The sequence below is a fragment of the Kluyveromyces lactis genome (genome assembly GCF_000002515.2).
Source record: "Kluyveromyces lactis strain NRRL Y-1140 chromosome F complete sequence".
Classification (NCBI taxonomy): domain Eukaryota; kingdom Fungi; phylum Ascomycota; class Saccharomycetes; order Saccharomycetales; family Saccharomycetaceae; genus Kluyveromyces; species Kluyveromyces lactis.
In genome coordinates, this window is record NC_006042.1 from 928097 (window position 1) to 946441 (window position 18345).

The 18345-nt window shown below is 39.1% G+C and overlaps 7 protein-coding genes across 7 annotated transcripts; 1 reads left to right on the plus strand and 6 right to left on the minus strand.

Annotated features, from left to right (window-relative positions):
- Window positions 1-594: 594 nt before the first annotated feature.
- Window positions 595-2181, minus strand: KLLA0_F10043g (uncharacterized protein; the record flags this gene model as incomplete). The annotated part of the gene is made up of 1 exon (XM_455537.1): window positions 595-2181. One exon carries the CDS (start codon window positions 2179-2181, stop codon window positions 595-597), a length of 1587 nt encoding a protein of 528 aa, XP_455537.1.
- Window positions 2182-3892: 1711 nt separating this feature from the next.
- GPH1 (glycogen phosphorylase) lies at window positions 3893-6598 on the minus strand (the record flags this gene model as incomplete). Its single annotated transcript, XM_455538.1, has 1 exon — window positions 3893-6598. One exon carries the CDS (start codon window positions 6596-6598, stop codon window positions 3893-3895), a length of 2706 nt encoding a protein of 901 aa, XP_455538.1.
- Window positions 6599-7521: 923 nt separating this feature from the next.
- MCM6 (MCM DNA helicase complex subunit MCM6) lies at window positions 7522-10533 on the minus strand (the record flags this gene model as incomplete). The annotated part of the gene is made up of 1 exon (XM_455539.1): window positions 7522-10533. One exon carries the CDS (start codon window positions 10531-10533, stop codon window positions 7522-7524), a length of 3012 nt encoding a protein of 1003 aa, XP_455539.1.
- Window positions 10534-11098: 565 nt separating this feature from the next.
- On the minus strand, window positions 11099-12970 carry KLLA0_F10109g (C2H2-type zinc finger protein; the record flags this gene model as incomplete). The annotated part of the gene is made up of 1 exon (XM_455540.1): window positions 11099-12970. One exon carries the CDS (start codon window positions 12968-12970, stop codon window positions 11099-11101), a length of 1872 nt encoding a protein of 623 aa, XP_455540.1.
- Window positions 12971-13985: 1015 nt separating this feature from the next.
- On the minus strand, window positions 13986-15296 carry YMD8 (Ymd8p; the record flags this gene model as incomplete). The annotated part of the gene is made up of 1 exon (XM_455541.1): window positions 13986-15296. The coding sequence occupies one exon, from the start codon at window positions 15294-15296 to the stop codon at window positions 13986-13988; it is 1311 nt and encodes a 436-aa protein (XP_455541.1).
- Window positions 15297-15691: 395 nt separating this feature from the next.
- On the plus strand, window positions 15692-16252 carry KLLA0_F10153g (uncharacterized protein; the record flags this gene model as incomplete). Its single annotated transcript, XM_455542.1, has 1 exon — window positions 15692-16252. The coding sequence occupies one exon, from the start codon at window positions 15692-15694 to the stop codon at window positions 16250-16252; it is 561 nt and encodes a 186-aa protein (XP_455542.1).
- Window positions 16253-16404: 152 nt separating this feature from the next.
- Window positions 16405-18135, minus strand: ABP1 (Abp1p; the record flags this gene model as incomplete). The annotated part of the gene is made up of 1 exon (XM_455543.1): window positions 16405-18135. One exon carries the CDS (start codon window positions 18133-18135, stop codon window positions 16405-16407), a length of 1731 nt encoding a protein of 576 aa, XP_455543.1.
- Window positions 18136-18345: the final 210 nt, after the last annotated feature.

Genomic DNA, 18345 nt, shown 5'->3' on the forward strand with positions numbered 1-18345 from the left:
GCTACGAATACATCCTGATAAATTGATTACCCTTGTAAGTATTCCCATTTCTTCAACATCATGTAATAAAAGCACTTACTGAATAACAAACCGCCATGCTCACCAGTTTATCTTTCCTTTGTAAACTTGCACATTTTACTATCAATGCTCTTATGATATTGGTTTAACAAATAGAAAATCGTGAAAATTGTGAAAATATATCTGGTATCAGAAAGACATTAGATGTTGGATAAATCAACTGTATATATAAAACGTAGATGAAAGATGTATGTATACACCGCAAACTGTAGTAAACGTAGTTCAAATGAGTCGAACTTTATGGAAGATTACGGTTTGCTTGAATCGAATTAAATTAAGATAAATGGAGGAAAAAGCCAATACTTGAAAGAGTTTCATGTACTGAGCGATGAGAGACTGAAATATAACAAAGTGTTCAATCAAAGACCAAATTACCTGGGAAAAGGCAACTAATTACTTCATTTTCAGGGTATGAGAGATTGTAACCCACTACATTTGCAAAAGGAGAATATTTCACAGAAGGGGAGGAATGGAAGTCTCTCAAGGCCAGTTTTAACACCCAGCGCCAGCAGTACTTTATACTCTTTCCTTATGTTGAATTTCTTGCTTGAAATTTAGATCCGAAACTGGTCCAGCCGCGACAATTTCTTCGAATGATATGTTATTTTGAGATTCTTCATCGTCTTGTTCTGTACCCGTAGTGGATAATCTCAACTCACCGCCCTTGTTCTCTGGGCCCAAAACGGTTACGATCAACAAGTAAGCGAACACGCATCCCATGAAGATACACATCACCTTACCATAATCATAAGCGTCCTCTCTACCTTCAAGTGGGAATCTTTCACCAATGGAGGCTTCGATAGTTGAGGAGGCACTAGATATCATATTACCCAATTGGTAAGCAACACCAGTGATCAAAGCTCTGAACTCCGTTGGGGCTAATTCCGTCAAATGAATTGGGACAATACCCCAAGCACCTTGGACGAAGAATTGTAAGAAGAAGACTGAAGCATTAATTCCAGATTTATTAGCAACAAAACCCCATGGGTATAACATAGCACCACCGCCAATACAACATACAATGATAGAGAATCTACGACCAAAGAAAGAGGAGGCATGGGCAACAATGATACCACCAGCGATGGCACCAAGGTTTGCAACAGAGTTTGTAACAGTTGATGCATCAGCGGAGAATTGGTATTGAGAAGTCAACATTGTTGGGAAAAGATCTTGAGAACCATGGGAGGAGAAGTTGAAACCTGCCATTAAAAGAACCAAGTAAATCATACTTAGCCAATATTGAGAACAGGCAAGCTTAGCATTCTTCCAGAATTGAGACTTCCCATCGTTTTCTAATTTTTCCAAACGGACTCTTTCGACATAGTGTTGGGATTCAGGTAACATCAACCTCCAAGCAATGAAAAGCACTGGGGGCCCGGCACTGAACCAGAATATAGCTCTCCAACCATGTGGAGAATTATCAACAATAGCTCTTTGGAACACGACACCTAATAAATAACCGAAAGCATAACCTTCTTGGAATATACCAGAAAGGATGGACTTAGCCTTGTTTGGAGCATTTTCCAAGGCAGTGGCAGAAGCAACACCAAATACAGATCCCATAATGATACCAAAGATAGCTCTACACCCCAAGAAAGCAGAGAAAGAATTAACGAACCCTGTACCGATTTGAATAACGATAATGAGAGCCATAGTTAAAACAAATGAGTATTTTCTACCATATCTGTCACCCAAATAACCAAAGATAAGAGCACCGATGACCCTTAATAGCAACACCAAAGTAATGGCATGAGAAATATCTTTTACAGGTCTGTCTAGATCCTTGGCCAAATTTGTCATGTTCAATGAAACGGCAAAGAAATCTAACGCATCCCAAGTCCATGCTAAGAACCCAACGATAAAGTATTGTGTTTGCAACCAGTTCATCGAACGTAAGGCAGGGAAAGGATTTATAGGGTATTCTTTCCTTGCTTCTCTAATCGATGCTTTTGTTGGGAACAAAGTAGGTATTCTTGTAGCCAAATATTTCTTAGCATCACTCCATGTGATCCTAGATTGCGGTTTCAAATATGTGATTCTACCTTCTGCTTTTTCAAGTGAAGCGATGGATTCATCGCGAGACACTATTGATTCTGCAGCCATGGTTATATTTTTTTTTTGATGTCGAAGTCTGTGAGTTTCTTCTTGTTATCTAGTTCTATATCCATCAAAGGTTTAACCCAACGTGAAAGCTCGAAACCTGAACCGCTGCGATTAAGATTTAAATATCATTGCCCTTATATATAAACATATTCAAATGAGTCTTTCCACGTTCGATGTAAGAATGACGCGAGGATAAAATGAGATGAGGCAATGCCTACTTGAATTCCTCTTCCCCGCTACTTGACATTAAACATTCCAATCTACTTCTCCAAATTGAAAACACTACAAGTTCTACATATGCTACTAGCGATCGCTGCATCCGGTTGTGGAATTATCAACCTAATAACCAGCCCAACAATTACTAGTTCCATGTTGAAGCAAATACTCCATATGGTTTGTTACAATAAAGCAAGGTACTATCTAGGTCAGGCAAGAAAAAGAAGACCATAAGTTACGGCCCAAAGGTAAAACTAGATCAGTAAGATCAATTGAGGAAACAAGAAGGGAAATAATACGAGATTACCAACTGCATCTGGTCAGCAAATACCTTCATCAGGTAAAATATGCAATGTCAGTTTTCCCTTGTTCCAGTTGAGAACGAACGGCATTCTAAGAAAGAAAAAAAGAAAAAAAGCTAAACACAACGCAATAAGCCATACATACTCACAATCCCGAAGCTATCCGATAAGTTCAGATTACTTCTGCCAATTGCATCATTGATCAGAACCCTGTTGCTCCATCCCTAATCTCTCCTCAGCTTACTCACACTGATGAGACTGTTCAAACGCTTTTTTCAGCGACGCTAAAAGATTAGAATTGTTTGAAAAAGAAAAACCAAAAAAGCAGAAATTATGGACCGGCTAATAGCTATTTGTCCTACAAGGCCAGGTAGGAAACACAATAGCTTATCACTCGATGAGATGCGGCCGAGAAGAAGATCTAGAGCCTAGTCTTTGTCTTTTCTTCTCCGATGTTAAGACTCAGAAAATATTCACAAACCTAGACTTAGTCTTCATATATTGCAGACATATTGCAAACGCACTCTACCTTGCTTTCTGTGGTGAACTGAAATTTTGATCATGACGCTTTTTCCTGATTTTTATTAAGGTTCGTAAGAGTTTTGATTGAGCTCAATCAAGATGTGGTCGGAAACATGGGACATCCGGGTAACAAATGTGGTTCTAGTGGTTTTATTGTGACCCGCCCCAGTTTACTTTTGGGCTCCCCGGGTGTTACTCCATAGCAACCGCCATCTCGAGAGAGCACCAGTGCCTCACAAGAAATTCTGAGATGAGGGTAACACTAACCAATGGCGGGATGATACTTGATTGGGTATGTCCCGAACTTAGTTGCCGTTACGAGAAGCAGTATGGAGGTAACTTTGAAACGTTTATCAAAATGAAGTGTTCTTGCGATTGTTGCAGTTGAATCTTCCGTATAGATGTATGTGCGGACATGAATGTTTATTGTGGGGTACAAATGGCTAATAGAAAGGTAAACTACAACCACAAACCACAGGTAAGCATATCATATATGCGACTAGGTCTATGCTATCTCTCGTGCGGATAACACTGTTTGCTAATTGAGAATGTATTGTATAAAAGTGATTAATGAATTTATATAGTGATAAAGTCAAGTATTGTTTAGTAGTGTATTATAAGGGTAAACCTCTGGCGGGGATTTGAGGAGGTTCTAAAAAATAGGAGGAAAATCAGTTGGTCAAGGGTTCGACGTTCCATATTTCGTCGGCGTATTCTTGAATACAACGGTCACTGGAGAAGAATCCGACGTTGGCAACACTCAAAATGGATTTCTTCAACCATTCTTTCTTGTTCTTGTGGTACACTTCGTCAACCAAAGATTGGGTTTGCAAGTATGATTTAAAATCGTCGCTCACCAAATAGTAGTCACCATGATGTCTGATAGATTCAACTAATGGCTTGAAGTCACCATCAAAGGTGCCTTGTTCGATGACTTGGAACACTTCCTCCAATTCTTGTGGTAATGGTTCACCGTGGTATTGGTGTTGATATCTTAACTCTTCCACGTTTTCTGCCAAGTTACCAAACAAGAAGATGTTATCTTCTCCGATTTCTCTTGTGATTTCGACATTGGCACCGTCAACAGTACCGATGATTAAACCACCGTTCATAACGAATTTCATATTGGATGTACCAGAGGCTTCAGTACCTGCAGTCGAAATATGTTCACTTAAGTCACTGGCTGGAATAATAATTTCTGCTTTAGAAACGTTGTAATCAGGGATGAATACAACTTTAAAGATGTTATTGATCTCTTTGTCATGGTTAACAACATCACTGACACTGTTGATTAACTTTATGATCAACTTGGCCATGTAGTAACCTGGAGCACTCTTACCACCAAAGATGGATACCTTTCTTGGGTACTTCTTCTCAACTTCTGAAATTGGGACGCCTTGCGATAACAACTTTTTAATACTCAAATATCTGTAGATACATCCGAAAATGTTCATTTGTTGACGTTTGTATTCATGAATACGTTTCACTTGAATATCAAACAAGGTGTTTCTGATATTATCTCTCTGGATGACATCTTCTCCATCGTATAATTTTTCGATCAAATCTGCAAGTCTTTGCTTGTTGAATTGCTTGACGTCGTTCCACTGACTTTGGAAGTCTTCGTCTTCAGCAAATTTTGCCAACTCTGTTAGCTTTGACATGTTCAACAAATAGTCATCTTGAGGATCACCAATAGCCTTACTGATCAATTCACCAAGTTTTGGATTAGCTTGTTTCAACCATCTTCTTGGTGTGATACCGTTGGTAACGTTGGTGAATTTACCTGGCCCATAAATCTTGACGAAATCTTGGAAGATAGTAGTCTTAATCAATTCTGAGTGTAATTCAGCAACACCATTAACCTTATGAGAACCAACAATGGCTAAGAAAGCCATTCTGATTTGTCTTTCCTGAGAGGCTTCCTCGATAATGGAAACTCTACTCAAAAGATCAACGTCCCTTGGGAACTTGCTTTCGACGTGTTTCAAAAAGAACCAATTGATATCGTAGATGATTTCCAAGTGTCTTGGTAACAAATGTCCGAATAGACCGATAGGCCATTTTTCCAACGCTTCTTGCATGACTGTATGGTTAGTGTATGCAAAGGTTTTGGTAACAATGTCCCATGCTTTGTGCCAATCCAAATGTTCCAAATCGACAAGGATTCTTTGCAATTCAACAATTGCCAATGTAGGATGAGTGTCGTTCAATTGGATTGCAACTTGATTTGGAAAATCTTCCCAGGAGTGTTTAGCCTTCTTAAATCTTCTAACAATGTCATGCAAAGATGCGGCACACCAGAAATATTGCTGTTTCAATCTCAATTCCTTACCCTCTTGGAAGTTATCGTTAGGGTACAAAACAGCAGTGATGGATTCAGCACGTTGCTGTTGTTCAACAGAATTCTTGTAATCACCACTGTTAAACTTGGCAAAATCGAATTCAGTGGTTGGTCTAGCAGTCCACATTCTCAAGTTGTTAACATTTTCGGTCTTGAACCCAGGAATTGGCATGTCATATGGAACAGCAATGACTCTTTCACCTCCAATCCATTTACTTGCACACAATGTAGAGCCATCCCCATTGTTATCTGACCTATCAACGTAACCGTAGAAGTTAATTGGCACTTGAATTTCACTTCTCTCAATTTCCCATGGATTGGCAAAGTTTAACCAATAATCTGGGGTTTCCACTTGGTAACCATCGATAATCTTTTGAGCAAAGATACCGTACTGGTAACGCAAACCATAACCCCATGCCGGGTAGTCTCCTGTTGCCATTGAGTCAATGAAGCATGCAGCAAGACGACCTAGACCACCATTACCAAGAGCAGCATCCGGTTCTTGCTCCAACAAATCTTCTAGCTTGAAACCCAACTCATCAATGGCGCCCTTAATTTTTTCTCTTTTCTCAACACCACTTTCCTCAGAACCATCTTGTGAGTTAATCAAAGCGTTATCCAAGGCTCTACCCATTAAAAATTCCAACGACAAGTAGTAAACCCTCTTCGAGCCACGCGCTGTTTGTCTCTGCTGACTTTTGTTCCAGTCAATGACCAAGTTGTCACGGACACTTTGAGAAGTGGCTTGATATGCAGCTAAATCATCACAATTGTACAAAGAACGAGCCAATGTCGTTTCAACGTGTTGAATGAATTTGGACTGAAATTCGTCTGGGGTTTCAAACTTCTTAACCCCATGTTTTTTCCAAATTTCTCTACTCTGCAAAGGAATCATAGTATTAATACTCTTAATTTCCTGAGGCAAAAACCCAGTCAAACGACGGGAAAGACGAGGCACACCATGAGGCTCGTCAACCATCATGTCATTGGATGTGGAAGTGCTCAAGCTAGGTCTTCTAGCAGTACCGGAACCCATCTTGGCTTATCTTTTCTTATTCTTAGTCTAAAAAACCGCTTGCAAGGCCCTTAAAAATATATATAGCTTCCTTTCAAGTTAAAATAGTCAATCAATTAACTGCTATTATATTTGATAGGTTGGCCTTGAACAATTGTAACAATTGTATCTGAAACTTTCACAATTCTTCATTCAAGGTGGTTAAGGCTCCCCTTTCTTTCATTTCCTTTAAGACATCCCTTTTCAATGGTTCAATTGGCATTTAAATGCAAAGCGGAAAAACAAAAAAAACTGAAAAGAAACTATTTTGGTGGATGGCCTGACTATGGATGTACGAGTATTTCTCTAGATATAACTAACTATTTACCTATAACTACATTTAATTCGTTTTCGAATACAGACAAAGACGCAACCCTTAATCTATCAGAGACCGATTGTTGAATCCATGTGCGACAAGTGATATCAAGTAATATAGTTTATCCCTGTTGTCAAGTTATGAGGTCCAATTACTATGTTACTTGATCTATGTTCCATCGTTTAAAAGTTAGAACGAAAATCCTCTATGCACATGTTAATCTCCGTACTAAACCTTTTATTCCGGCCTCTTAATGCAATATGTTCTCTATTGTTTCCCCACGCTTTCAGAAAATGTAGTTTTGTACGTTAATTACAAAGCTTAAGGGGCGACGGGATAATTGCTTATGGTTACAACGTGACGAAGAGTGACATTCCTCGTCAAAAGGTGAACTGGTTTCTCTTATACAATTAGCGTAGTTTGCAACGTGATCGGCGTTCTCTTGAGAATTCAAGCAAGGCACAGATGTGAAAGTGAATGTGAAAGTAGAGATGTAAATGTGAATTAAGTGAAATATCTATTTATGGTTACAAATTTCAAAGATAGTGCAAATGGTCAATTTAGTTGAATTAGTCTAGTTAGTAAGTTTTCATTGAGGTGGGTTAGGGGTGATTTCATCTAGAACACTACAGTTCGGATGTATCACATACACTGTCTTGGCATTTGAGGATTCGACATCGGCAGATAGATCGTCGTTTTGACCATGTATTTGCATCAAGACCCTGTCCTTTACCAATCTTTTGATGACTTTGAATGCCAATTTCCTTTCTTGCCAATATTCTGCTTCGGTGTTGATGTCGTTTTCTTTCTGTTGTAAATACCAATCTACTATCTCAGTTTTTGTCATTTCAGGTTCTTCATTCTTTTCTCTGTCAACCACTTTCCGTACAATTAGATTCATCATTTCCACGTATTTATCATATGATATTGCGACTTTATGTGTTGTGTGATGAGCGTTGTCATGAGACTCTACGTCAGGACCACCCCCCGTTTCGGAGTCGGCGTTCAGTGGTTGAGAAGGTGACTGAGATTGTGTATCAAGTGTTTCGCCGAAGTGTTGTGTGGCAGGTATTGTGCCCTCACCCTCCGTACTTTCTTCTGGGGAGTTATCGTCATCTTCAATTTCAACGTCATCAACATCAACACGGATGATACTCTGTCTCAACAAATCGTACGCCTCAGCGACAAAGCTCGGAACAATTTCATCCACGCAATTAGCACGAGCAATAGCTTCACTTAATCTGATTAATGATTCCAGTTGTCTGACAGTTATACGGTACGAAGATTTACTGTACCCCTGCGCATCGTCTTTCCTTAGTTCTGTATATCTTTTGACTAGGTAGTCACGAGCTTCTTTAGTCATTACCGGCTTGAAAGTCTTGGCATAGTTGATATAACGACTCAATTGTTCTGCTGAGAATGGTGGATTAATAGCAGAGTCCCTCTTCATGTGCAAGTCTACGATGTGGGAAGCTAGCTCAGTATCGATCTTCTCATTGCAATCATCAAGAATGACAAAGAATAAATCGAATCTGGACATAATTGGTGCAGACATGTTCAAATTAGATCTTAAAGTCAGTTTCCTATTGTACCTACCGCCGACGGGATTAGCGGCAGCCAAAATTGAAGTTCTGGCATTTAATGTTGCATGAATACCAGCTTTGGCAATCGAAATGGTTTGCTGTTCCATGGCTTCATGAATAGCAACTTGATCTGCGATATCCATCTTGTCAAATTCGTCGATACAACAAACACCATTATCTGCCAACATTAACGCACCAGCTTCAATAGTGAAATCACCACCTTCTTCATCTTTCACCACAGCTGCAGTCAAACCAGCCGCTGAAGATGCTTTACCGGAAGTATAAACGGCTCTTGGAGAGAAGTTACAGACGTATTTTAGGAATTGAGATTTTGAGGTGGACGGATCACCAACGATACAAATATTAATGTCACCTCTCAATTTAATGCCTTCTACAGTAGTTTTATGAACACCGCTAAGCATTTGTAAAAGGATACCTTTCTTAATGGTTTCATGCCCGAAAACTGCTGGTGCAATCGATTTCACCAGTTTGTCATAAATATTCTCATCTTTCACCATCTCTTTTAATTCATTAATTTCGTCAGAATCAAGCCTTGTTAGGAAAATTTCTTGATCAGTTTCTGCCGCCATTTCATAGTTTTGATAGTTTCTCAAGTTAATATAATCAAATTTGGATGTCTTATCGGCGTCCTCCTCATTAATCCTACTACCATTGAAACTGGTACCAACATTTTCAACATGGCATGCCAAAAACGATATTTTGTAAGTTAAATCTCTAACACCTAATGATTTGAGCCCAGAAATACCTGAGTTCAATCCTTCCGTTGTCCGTGAGATACCTCTAGAATCTGGAGTCGAACTTGCTTTAACACCAGGCAAACCAAGTTGACTAACGTCTGGAACGACAATTTCAGTACCAATAAATTTACATCTATCACCTGGTTTAGCTCTTTCGACACAGTCACCACGAAGAATAATATCTAAGGTTCTTGGCATAGAACCGGATGGAATTTCATTGGAATTTTCTTGAATTCTTACCTTTTGCCAATCCAAGAATTTGGACCTGTTCACGTTTAATGACCAGAAAGATTGGTTCTCACATGTTGGATTTGGACAAGAGGTTGGTTCAGTGTACTTGAAAACTTGTTCCACATTGTCAATAACAGCTCGACACAATTCGCATGTAAAACTGGCTTTGTATAATTCTGGTCTAATTTCCGAAGTTCTCGTGACTGTGCCTGAAATAGCCATTAAAGAACCAATCTTATTAGCCCTAATATCTCTGATTCTATGGACAGTTGGGAGATTCAGGAAACTGATTTGCAAAACACGTTCAACCTGATCTGGATTAGTGGCAATGGTAGATGGGGCAGTGCCTCCTGCGGTGGCAGCCTGCGAAGTTGGCAAAGATGAATCTATTCTTTGCGAAGAGCGGTCCTGAGAATTCTCTTGAGATTGAGAAGGAAGTACAGAGTCAGATGTTAATAATAATCCAGGAGCGTACTTCTTCACCACATTTCTTAGCCCAGATAAAAGGAATGGCAAAAATCTGTAATACTGTTGTAAAATAGCAACCGCTAAAGCTCCGTCTTCCACCTCGGCCAAATGTTTATAGTCAACGTATATGGTATTCAATTCGTACCATCTCATATATTCAATTTGGACTCTATAAACCTTCTCCATCTCACCTGTTTCATCATTGAGGGCGGTGAAATTTGACAAGAAATGTTCGAATGCCTCTCTTACAGTTTCACCAGTTTTATCATCAACCTTTTTGATGGCATTCAAGTTTTTCTGCCTGATCCCGGCTAATGGAGTAATTTCTTGTGAATCATTTTCCATAGCCTCTATTTGTGATTCTGAATTAATGCCTTGCCTAGTGTCATCAGTACCGAAATGTCTATTTCCATCTGACACTCCTCTGGAAGAAGATGGAAACTGGGGAGTTCTGTTTCCTAACGACTGATCATCGAATTGTGAACTATCATAAGCACCTACACTAGAGGGAGGCTGGGATGATTGCTGACCATGTTGAAAAGGACTTGATGGTGCCGACATTGTTGCTGATTTTTTCAGCTTGCTCCAACTATGTCCGGTTTTGGATGAGCCGTTCAACCTGGATGCCCTTCACATTGAAGATCATGTTTTAAGTGTTTCAACATGTAAAATCATTTTTTTAATTTCTGAGTTAAGGCGATTCAATATTACTTTTCCTAAAGAGGTATTGCAAGTATCCAAAATTAGTTAACTGAGGTATAACACGAGGAAAACCATTGACTATCGACCATAACATATCGATAACCAATGCAGCAAAGTTCAATTTAATGGAATTTTTTCTTTTTGATTCGATAGGGAGAAGATAAAACATCGGTGAATTGATAATAAAAATTAATGATACGTAGGTAAGAATTCATCTTATTTAAGCGATATAAGTATATGGACGCGAGGATTTTAGAAAGCTGGCCAGGGATAAAATAGCCCCCCTGACAGTCAGTTGCATTAATGGTGAAGTGAAAATGAATCTAAAATCGAAAGAAAAGAAAAAAATGTAACCAGATAAAATAAACCGAAAATGTTAATGTGGACATAGGTCCACTGAAAAGCCGAATGGAAAAAGATTCAATCATTCTTGGTAATTGTAAGTATAATTGAAAAAGTTCATGAATTGCTGAGTTTCTCTGAAGTGCCTCTCACCCAGAGCGTACTCATTCATTTGTCTTTGTAAAGTAGTATTAATCTTAGGTTCATTCGAGTTATTCGTGAATTTCACTTCTTCTTCCATAGACATGCCTGCTTGCTCGATGTCGAGGGGGAGTACTTCCCAATCAGGATTTATTTGTGACTTTTGATCGGTAGATATGAAGTTCATTTCTTTATGGAGAACAGTATGTTCATGGGAGGATTGGGATGAGATAGACCGTACGGTGTCCAAAGCTGCATCTTCAACTGGTGATTTGTTCAATGAGGAGAATTCATCGAATGGTTGTGTACATTTGCGTAAATGAGTAGCTGTATTTTGAGATCCCGAATGAGGTATTAGTTGTGGTTGTCCTGTGAAGGGGACAGAGTTCGAGGGAGCGAGAGATGGGACACCGTTGCCATACACTTGGTTTTCGAAATGACCGTAATTCTGATTGTCGTTATGTTCATTGATATTTCCATTGATATTTCCATTGTAGTTTAGTGGTATTGAAGCCAGAGCAAAAGTGTTATCCAAAGCCAGGTCAGATATGGTTTGTTTGATGGGCGGGGAGGCAGAAGCCGGTTTAGAATACTCACTCGATAACTTCTTCCTATTTTCTGGCATGAAGTTGCTGATAGGCACCTTGGCTTCGCTGATAGTTGCTTGGTTGGAAATGAAACGTGACTGTCCATCAGAGGTCATGATCATTTTCAACTTCCCACACTTTTTACTCTTCTTCAGGTTACCCTTGAAAGTTGGCAAAATAGCTTCACATTCACGATTTTCAATATGATGTTCAATCCATTCATTTGTCGAATCAAAGTGTTTTTTACAACGGCCGCAATGTCCATGAGAGTTCACACGGTCCACATTCTTAACATTATCAGGATAAATGAAATGCCTTGATCTCAAATGGGTCTTATAAGAATCTCTTCTGGAGAAGCCACCTGTCGAGTGACAACGTTTCTCAGAAGGTAGAGATGCATCCCAGAAGGGACAATGATATGCCTTTTCTATGGCATGTTTCTTGATGTGGCGAGTTAAATACCCTCTCATTTTGAATTCTGCATCACAATAATGACACACAAATTTCATATCTGTTTCCTTCTTCTCATCTGACTTATCAGTGGGCACCTGAGACTCACTGTCGGTTGATGAGACAGGAACAATACCACTAGAAACTTCTGGTGTTGAACCTACAGAACTATCTTCTGACTTGATAACATCCACATGATCATTCAATGATGTCTTCGAATCATCATTCGCAGACGTCTCTCCTGTCTCTGGAGTAGCGTCAGTCTTAGGGGTAATATCCTGAGTAGTTTTCGTTTCACGATCCTCATTTACCTTTGGAGATGTATTCTGTGCGAAAGCTCTCTTAGAGGTAACAGGGTCAGTGTCTATCGTCATCTTCCATTCCATTTGACCTTCGGGAGTCCTTGCAACGGACATTGGGCTTTGTAATCCATTGATGTTCAAAGAACATGGTATGACAGAGGCATTATATTCTAACTGTCTGTCCACATTATGCGAGGATGGGAAAAGAGAAATGCGCCTGTTGTCAGTATCTTCTTGCGAGTTCTTTCCATTTTCATTAAGTTTCCCATCTTCACCTTCATCTTCATCTTCCGTTTCAAAATCCGACTTATTGCCCTTGTTTCTCACGTCCATACTTGAATCATCCTGTAATGTCTTACAGTCCAAAGAAACACCTACGACGTGACTGGCGATGGCATTGAACCAATTAGTCAAACGCCAAGAGAGTCGTTTGAGAATTGACTTATCCGTATCTAGCAATTGCACGGAAGGCATGGCTGATTAATCAAATGCAAAGTCAAATAAACGCTTTCAATAACAATAAGATGGTATAAGCTCAAGTTGGAAATTTCAAAATCAAAAGTGTTGAACTCTTAGACTTCAGTTTCCTTGAGCTTTATTGTTTTAACAATCTGAGTCAACTATTGTCACCTTCGTTTGTGATAAATGATCAATGGTATTAAGACCAAACAAAAAAAAAAAACAAAAGAAAATCCTTCGGGTTGGTTACACTTCTCAGATAACAGTCAAAGTAAGTAATTTATGGATATATGCAATATTCCTAGTTGATGTTATAAAAAGAATAATTAGAAAGCACCACTAATCGCAACTAACTTGCACTCAAAAGGCCAAAATCTCCAATTATTGATTTTCAATCTTCAACTTTCATTATCAATTTTCCTTATCCATCATTCTATTTTTTCCCTCTGATTGCCATGGTCGCAGCTTTTTTTTTTCATTTTCATGAGATTTCTCTTTCGAAAAACTGAAATTTCTGTCAGTATTAATCCAGACATGCTGCTAAACGGGCCGGAGAAAATACGGAGATACTTATCTTGAATACGTAGTTAGTTGTGTTCTTCGTGTTAAGTGATGTGCTCATGTTGATCGGGTAATATATTAATCATTTGCACTCTATAAGAGTAATGAAATAACTGTCTGCTCAGGGAATCCTAGTTTACAGTCTTTCGGATGCAACGCACGTGATCTCATTCATATATGGCAGTTTAAGCATTTGATTCTAAAGTCCGAAGCTGGCATTAGAATACATCTAAAACGTGTAAATTGAGTAGTGTACATGTTTAATATAGTTTACATTTCGAGTAAAGCTGTCTGAAGCTTATAGGAAGCTGAATTCTGACTTTGTGAATTCGGGATTTGATATGGTTATTATTCAAATGCATATGCAATGGAGTGTTTAGTTTATACTTCATGCAGGAGAGAAAAAAAAGAGTGTGAGATGAAATCGATAAAGGATAGAATGCAAATATGGTGAATGATGCAGATTCACTTATTTGGAATTACCCATTACGGTGTCGTCACTTTTGTTTTTAGTGGGTTCGGTAATGGTACCTGATGTTAGCTCTGGTAGGTTAGATTCGATTGATTTTCTGGAATTCAAGGACCCTAATTCCCATACAGTCGCCGAGTCTCCACTGATGTTGTCTTGTAAATTTGACCAAATATCACCATCATGCGTAGATGTACATGGGGGTTCATCGGTTTCTACTAGTTGGTAGTCCTGTTGTACTTCTTGTAGTCTTTTTCTTTGCATGTATCTGTAGTAGTTGTAATAGCATACGTCGATTAGTACAACAATCATGCCTAACCAGTTGTAAAATCCTAGCCTTTCATTGAATACCAGCATGCCTAAGAAAACGGTGAATAGTTCTTTGATGATCCCGGTGACACTTAAAGTTAATACAGGAGCCAATTGTAATATACCAAACTCACACATTGTTAATATGAAAACAAGGCAGCTAGGGAGTGTGAGAAGCGCTAATCCACGTAATAGAGCCGCGAGTTTCGAATGACCTTCCCAAGTCATCAATTCAGAATGCAGTACATCAGGAATCGGACGTTCCACTATGAATGAAGTGGAAAATAGAAGTATAGTCATTGGTAAAGCTAATTGATATAGAGTGATGACCGGGTTTTTCTTAGTAGCAGGTTTGTCAGCAGCCATCAACTCATCACCATCGTTGGGTGACAAGACAATGGTGTTCTTCTTGTGGTTGAGAATAACTTGAACGTAGACCCATCTGAACCCTCCTAGGGCACAACTTATCACCACAAGTATCACACCAAAGGTTTCCTGAATTTCACCATGAGTCTGAGAGCTATCTGAGTTTATTGGTTTTAAACCCATCATCACAACACCACAAAACATCAATGTCACTATAATGAATAGTCTCCAAGATGGTACTTCCACCTTGAATAGACAGCCAAAGAAAAGAACGAATGCAATAGTAGATGATTTGACAATTGTATAAACAGTGAATGGAACGTATTTGAAGGAAATGTTGCCTAAACCAATGTCACCAGCAGTTGCTATAGCAGTTGGGATAATGTACTTTGCATAGTACTTCCAATCACCTTTGTTCAAGTTTTCGGGGGTTAGTTGACCTTTCCACCGGAGATACAGATATGCCATACCCCATAACTGTGTTTGGTGCAAGCCTGTCACCAACAATGGGTATGGAATATGCAAACTTCTATTAGGATCGAACATCCATTTGTTGTACATGGTAAGAAGAATGGCTGCAATATACATCCCCATGATCAAAGTGAAGATCCTCACTGTGTCTCTATCCATCTTCATTGTTTTTAGCTATTTTATATTGACAAAAGTACTACGCCAGGCTTCTTCTAATTTTGTATTAATATCTCGTCTCCCTACAGTAGCAATGATTCACACAGATCTCCCAGAACTTCCATTAAACAAATCAATTGACTTCGAGGTTCTATGTTATTTCATTCTCTACATGTGGTAGGCACAAACCTAGTTACGCATCTTTTTCATGTTGAACGAAACCTATTTTCTTCTTAGATGCTTTCCTATGGATGAGGCTGGTGAAAAAAAAAAAAAAAAAAATTAATGAACCACTAACAAATGAGACTAGGACCCTATTGAGATAACTTACAGGGTTTTTATGAACCGGAAGCCGGAACGTTATATATCAAAGTAATCGTCGTACCAATTTGGCTCCCAAAATAATGTTGTTTTTGACATCTTGTGCCACCTTGTCAGAGAATATCAGAAGGATTTTCCCAAAAGATACAGAACAATCACCAGCTGAATATACCTTCAAATTAGTATGTACCAGCTGTAGAGAGGAGCACGATTCCCCTATTAGAATCAATAGGTTTGAATCTCATGACATGCCTGGAAGTAAAGGAAATGCCTCGTTCGTGATGAAATGTAAATTTTGTGGCAATGAGTGTTCAATAAACTTGACCAGGACTAAGGAAGACTTATATAATTTAGATGAAGAATCTAATTTCGAATTGATTGAACAGGGTAAAAAGGACAGAAAGAAGGTTGGCTTACGTTCTGTTCCTGTGGAAAAAGCTGTTTGGCTCGAGCTTGACTGCAGAGGATGTGAAGTAACTAAATTTGAACCTGCTGACACTATTTTTGTAGCTGAACTAGTTTCGAAGAAGGAAATGGAGTTTCAGTTTGAAGACGACGAAAACGAATGGTATGATTATGATGACGATGCTGGAGAAGAAGTGAGCGTAGTAGATATGAACTTTGAAATTGTAAAAGGCAAATAAGTAGACTTTTGTTTAGTTTACTTTTGTACTTTATTTCTTTAACATTATTTACTTGTAAAGTATACATGATATATTCATTTCAAAGTCCCACCAACTTATAACATCATCATTTATTAACAATGATAAAGTTAGAGTAGTGGTAATTTATTGGATCATTCCTCTAAGTTGACGTAATTACTTGGGAATAGACCCTTTTCACCTGATGATTCAAGTTCACCCAACCACCAATCATCATCGACAAATTGAATATTAATGATTCTTTCATTTTCTTCAAAAGTCAATTCATTATCTTCGCCGGCTTCGTAATCATATTCAGCAATAGCTGATGGTCCGGATTCTTTCTTTCCAGGTTTGGATGCTCTTGGTGCTGGAGATGGAGGAGTATTTTGAGACTTAGAAAATGCTCTTTCATCATCATCTTCTTCGTCCTCGTCACTTTCCGGTGGGGGTGGAACATTTCTCCTAGTTGGTAGAGAAGGAGCTTCTTCCTCTTCCTCTTCCTCTTCCTCTTCCTCTTCCTCTTGCTCCTCCTCTTCCTCCTCATCGCTTTCGGGTGGGGGAGGAACATTTCTTCTCACAGGCAACGAAGGAGCTGGAGTTTCTTCCTCTTCTTCTTGTTCCTCCTCATCACTACTCCAGTCATCGTTTTGTTCCTTCTTTTGATCATGCAGACCTGGTAGTGGTTGGCCAAACTTGTTCTGTTTCTTGGTCCAGCTGTCAGATGAGTTGATCTTAGAAGCTTGAGGTCTAGATCTGCTAGAGTCACTTGGTTTTATGATAGGAATTTCCTTAGTTTTAATTGATTCAAATTTTGATCTGACCTCTTCAATCTCTTCTTCAGCTTCTTCTTCTTCGTTAGAATCTGAGAACTCTTCTCTTTGGGTCTTGTTCTCTAAATTAGATGGTTTCTTTTGTCCCTTCTTTTCAGCCCAAAGTTGAGCTGGTGACTTTTCATTCTTGAAACCCTTGATCACCTTATCGTCGCTATCGTTTCCTGATGATTGAGCTGAGGAAGAACTCTTTGGTCCCAAGACTTTGTTGTATTCTGCATCCCTCTTTAGCTTGGATTCTTGCTTTAATTTAGCAATCTCAGATTGAGGATCAATCTTTTTGTCGTAATTAGGCCCCGAAACAACTAGACGGGGATCTTCTTTACTGTTTTCTTCAGCAATCACTTTTTGTAGATCAACTTTACCAATTGGTTTCCAGGAAGAAGAATTTGGTTCTAGTGGTTTCTTGTCGAAATCACGTTCTTCCAACTCTGGTTCACCCCATTCATCGTCCTTCTTACCTCTGCTCTTCTCAGTCTTTGGGGGAGAAACGGATCTTCTTGATGGGAACGATGGTGTAGGTTCCTTTTGCTCAGATTGTCTGGATGAAACACTGACTGGTTTCTTGGCTGTCTTGGCAGCAGAGGAAATTGGCTTCTTGGAGGCCGGTGTTTGTTGTTGAATTGAATAACGGGCACCAGCGGAGTTGCTGATTTTCATTAACAATTCAGATTCATCTAAGTCATCCTCATCTCTGGCGGTAACCTGAACATGGTAGGTCTTAAACACTTGATTAGAGATCACACCGAAATTCTGAGCAAATGAAGCTCTGGTTTTCAATGGAGCGGAATCTGGACACCAACCAATTAAAATCAACTTCTGAACATCAGAACCTGGTGGAGAAACACGAGCTAAACCGTATTGAACCTTGGTATCATCGAAACTTTGCAAAAACTCGCTGAAAGAAGTACCGACTAGTTCAGGTTCGTATTGTTTCTTAGAATTTGGCGAGATGATCAACCAAGTAGTATCTGGATCACCCTTCACAACCTTCAGGTACTCGGCCTCAATGGCACGCGAGTGTGTAGTAGTGTCAATTGGTTCAAATGCCATCGTAATTGCTATGCCAGACTGATAACCCTATAATAACTTAAGATCAATAACAACAAGAAAGGAACGTAATGCACCTCAAATTTGTCTGGTAAATTGGCAAAAACACACACTAATTCAATTGACTTTGCAGAATTCTTGTCTTAAGATATTTCTATATTTGTTTAAATATATATAAAGGTAGGATGGTACAATCATTCCACCAAACAGCAG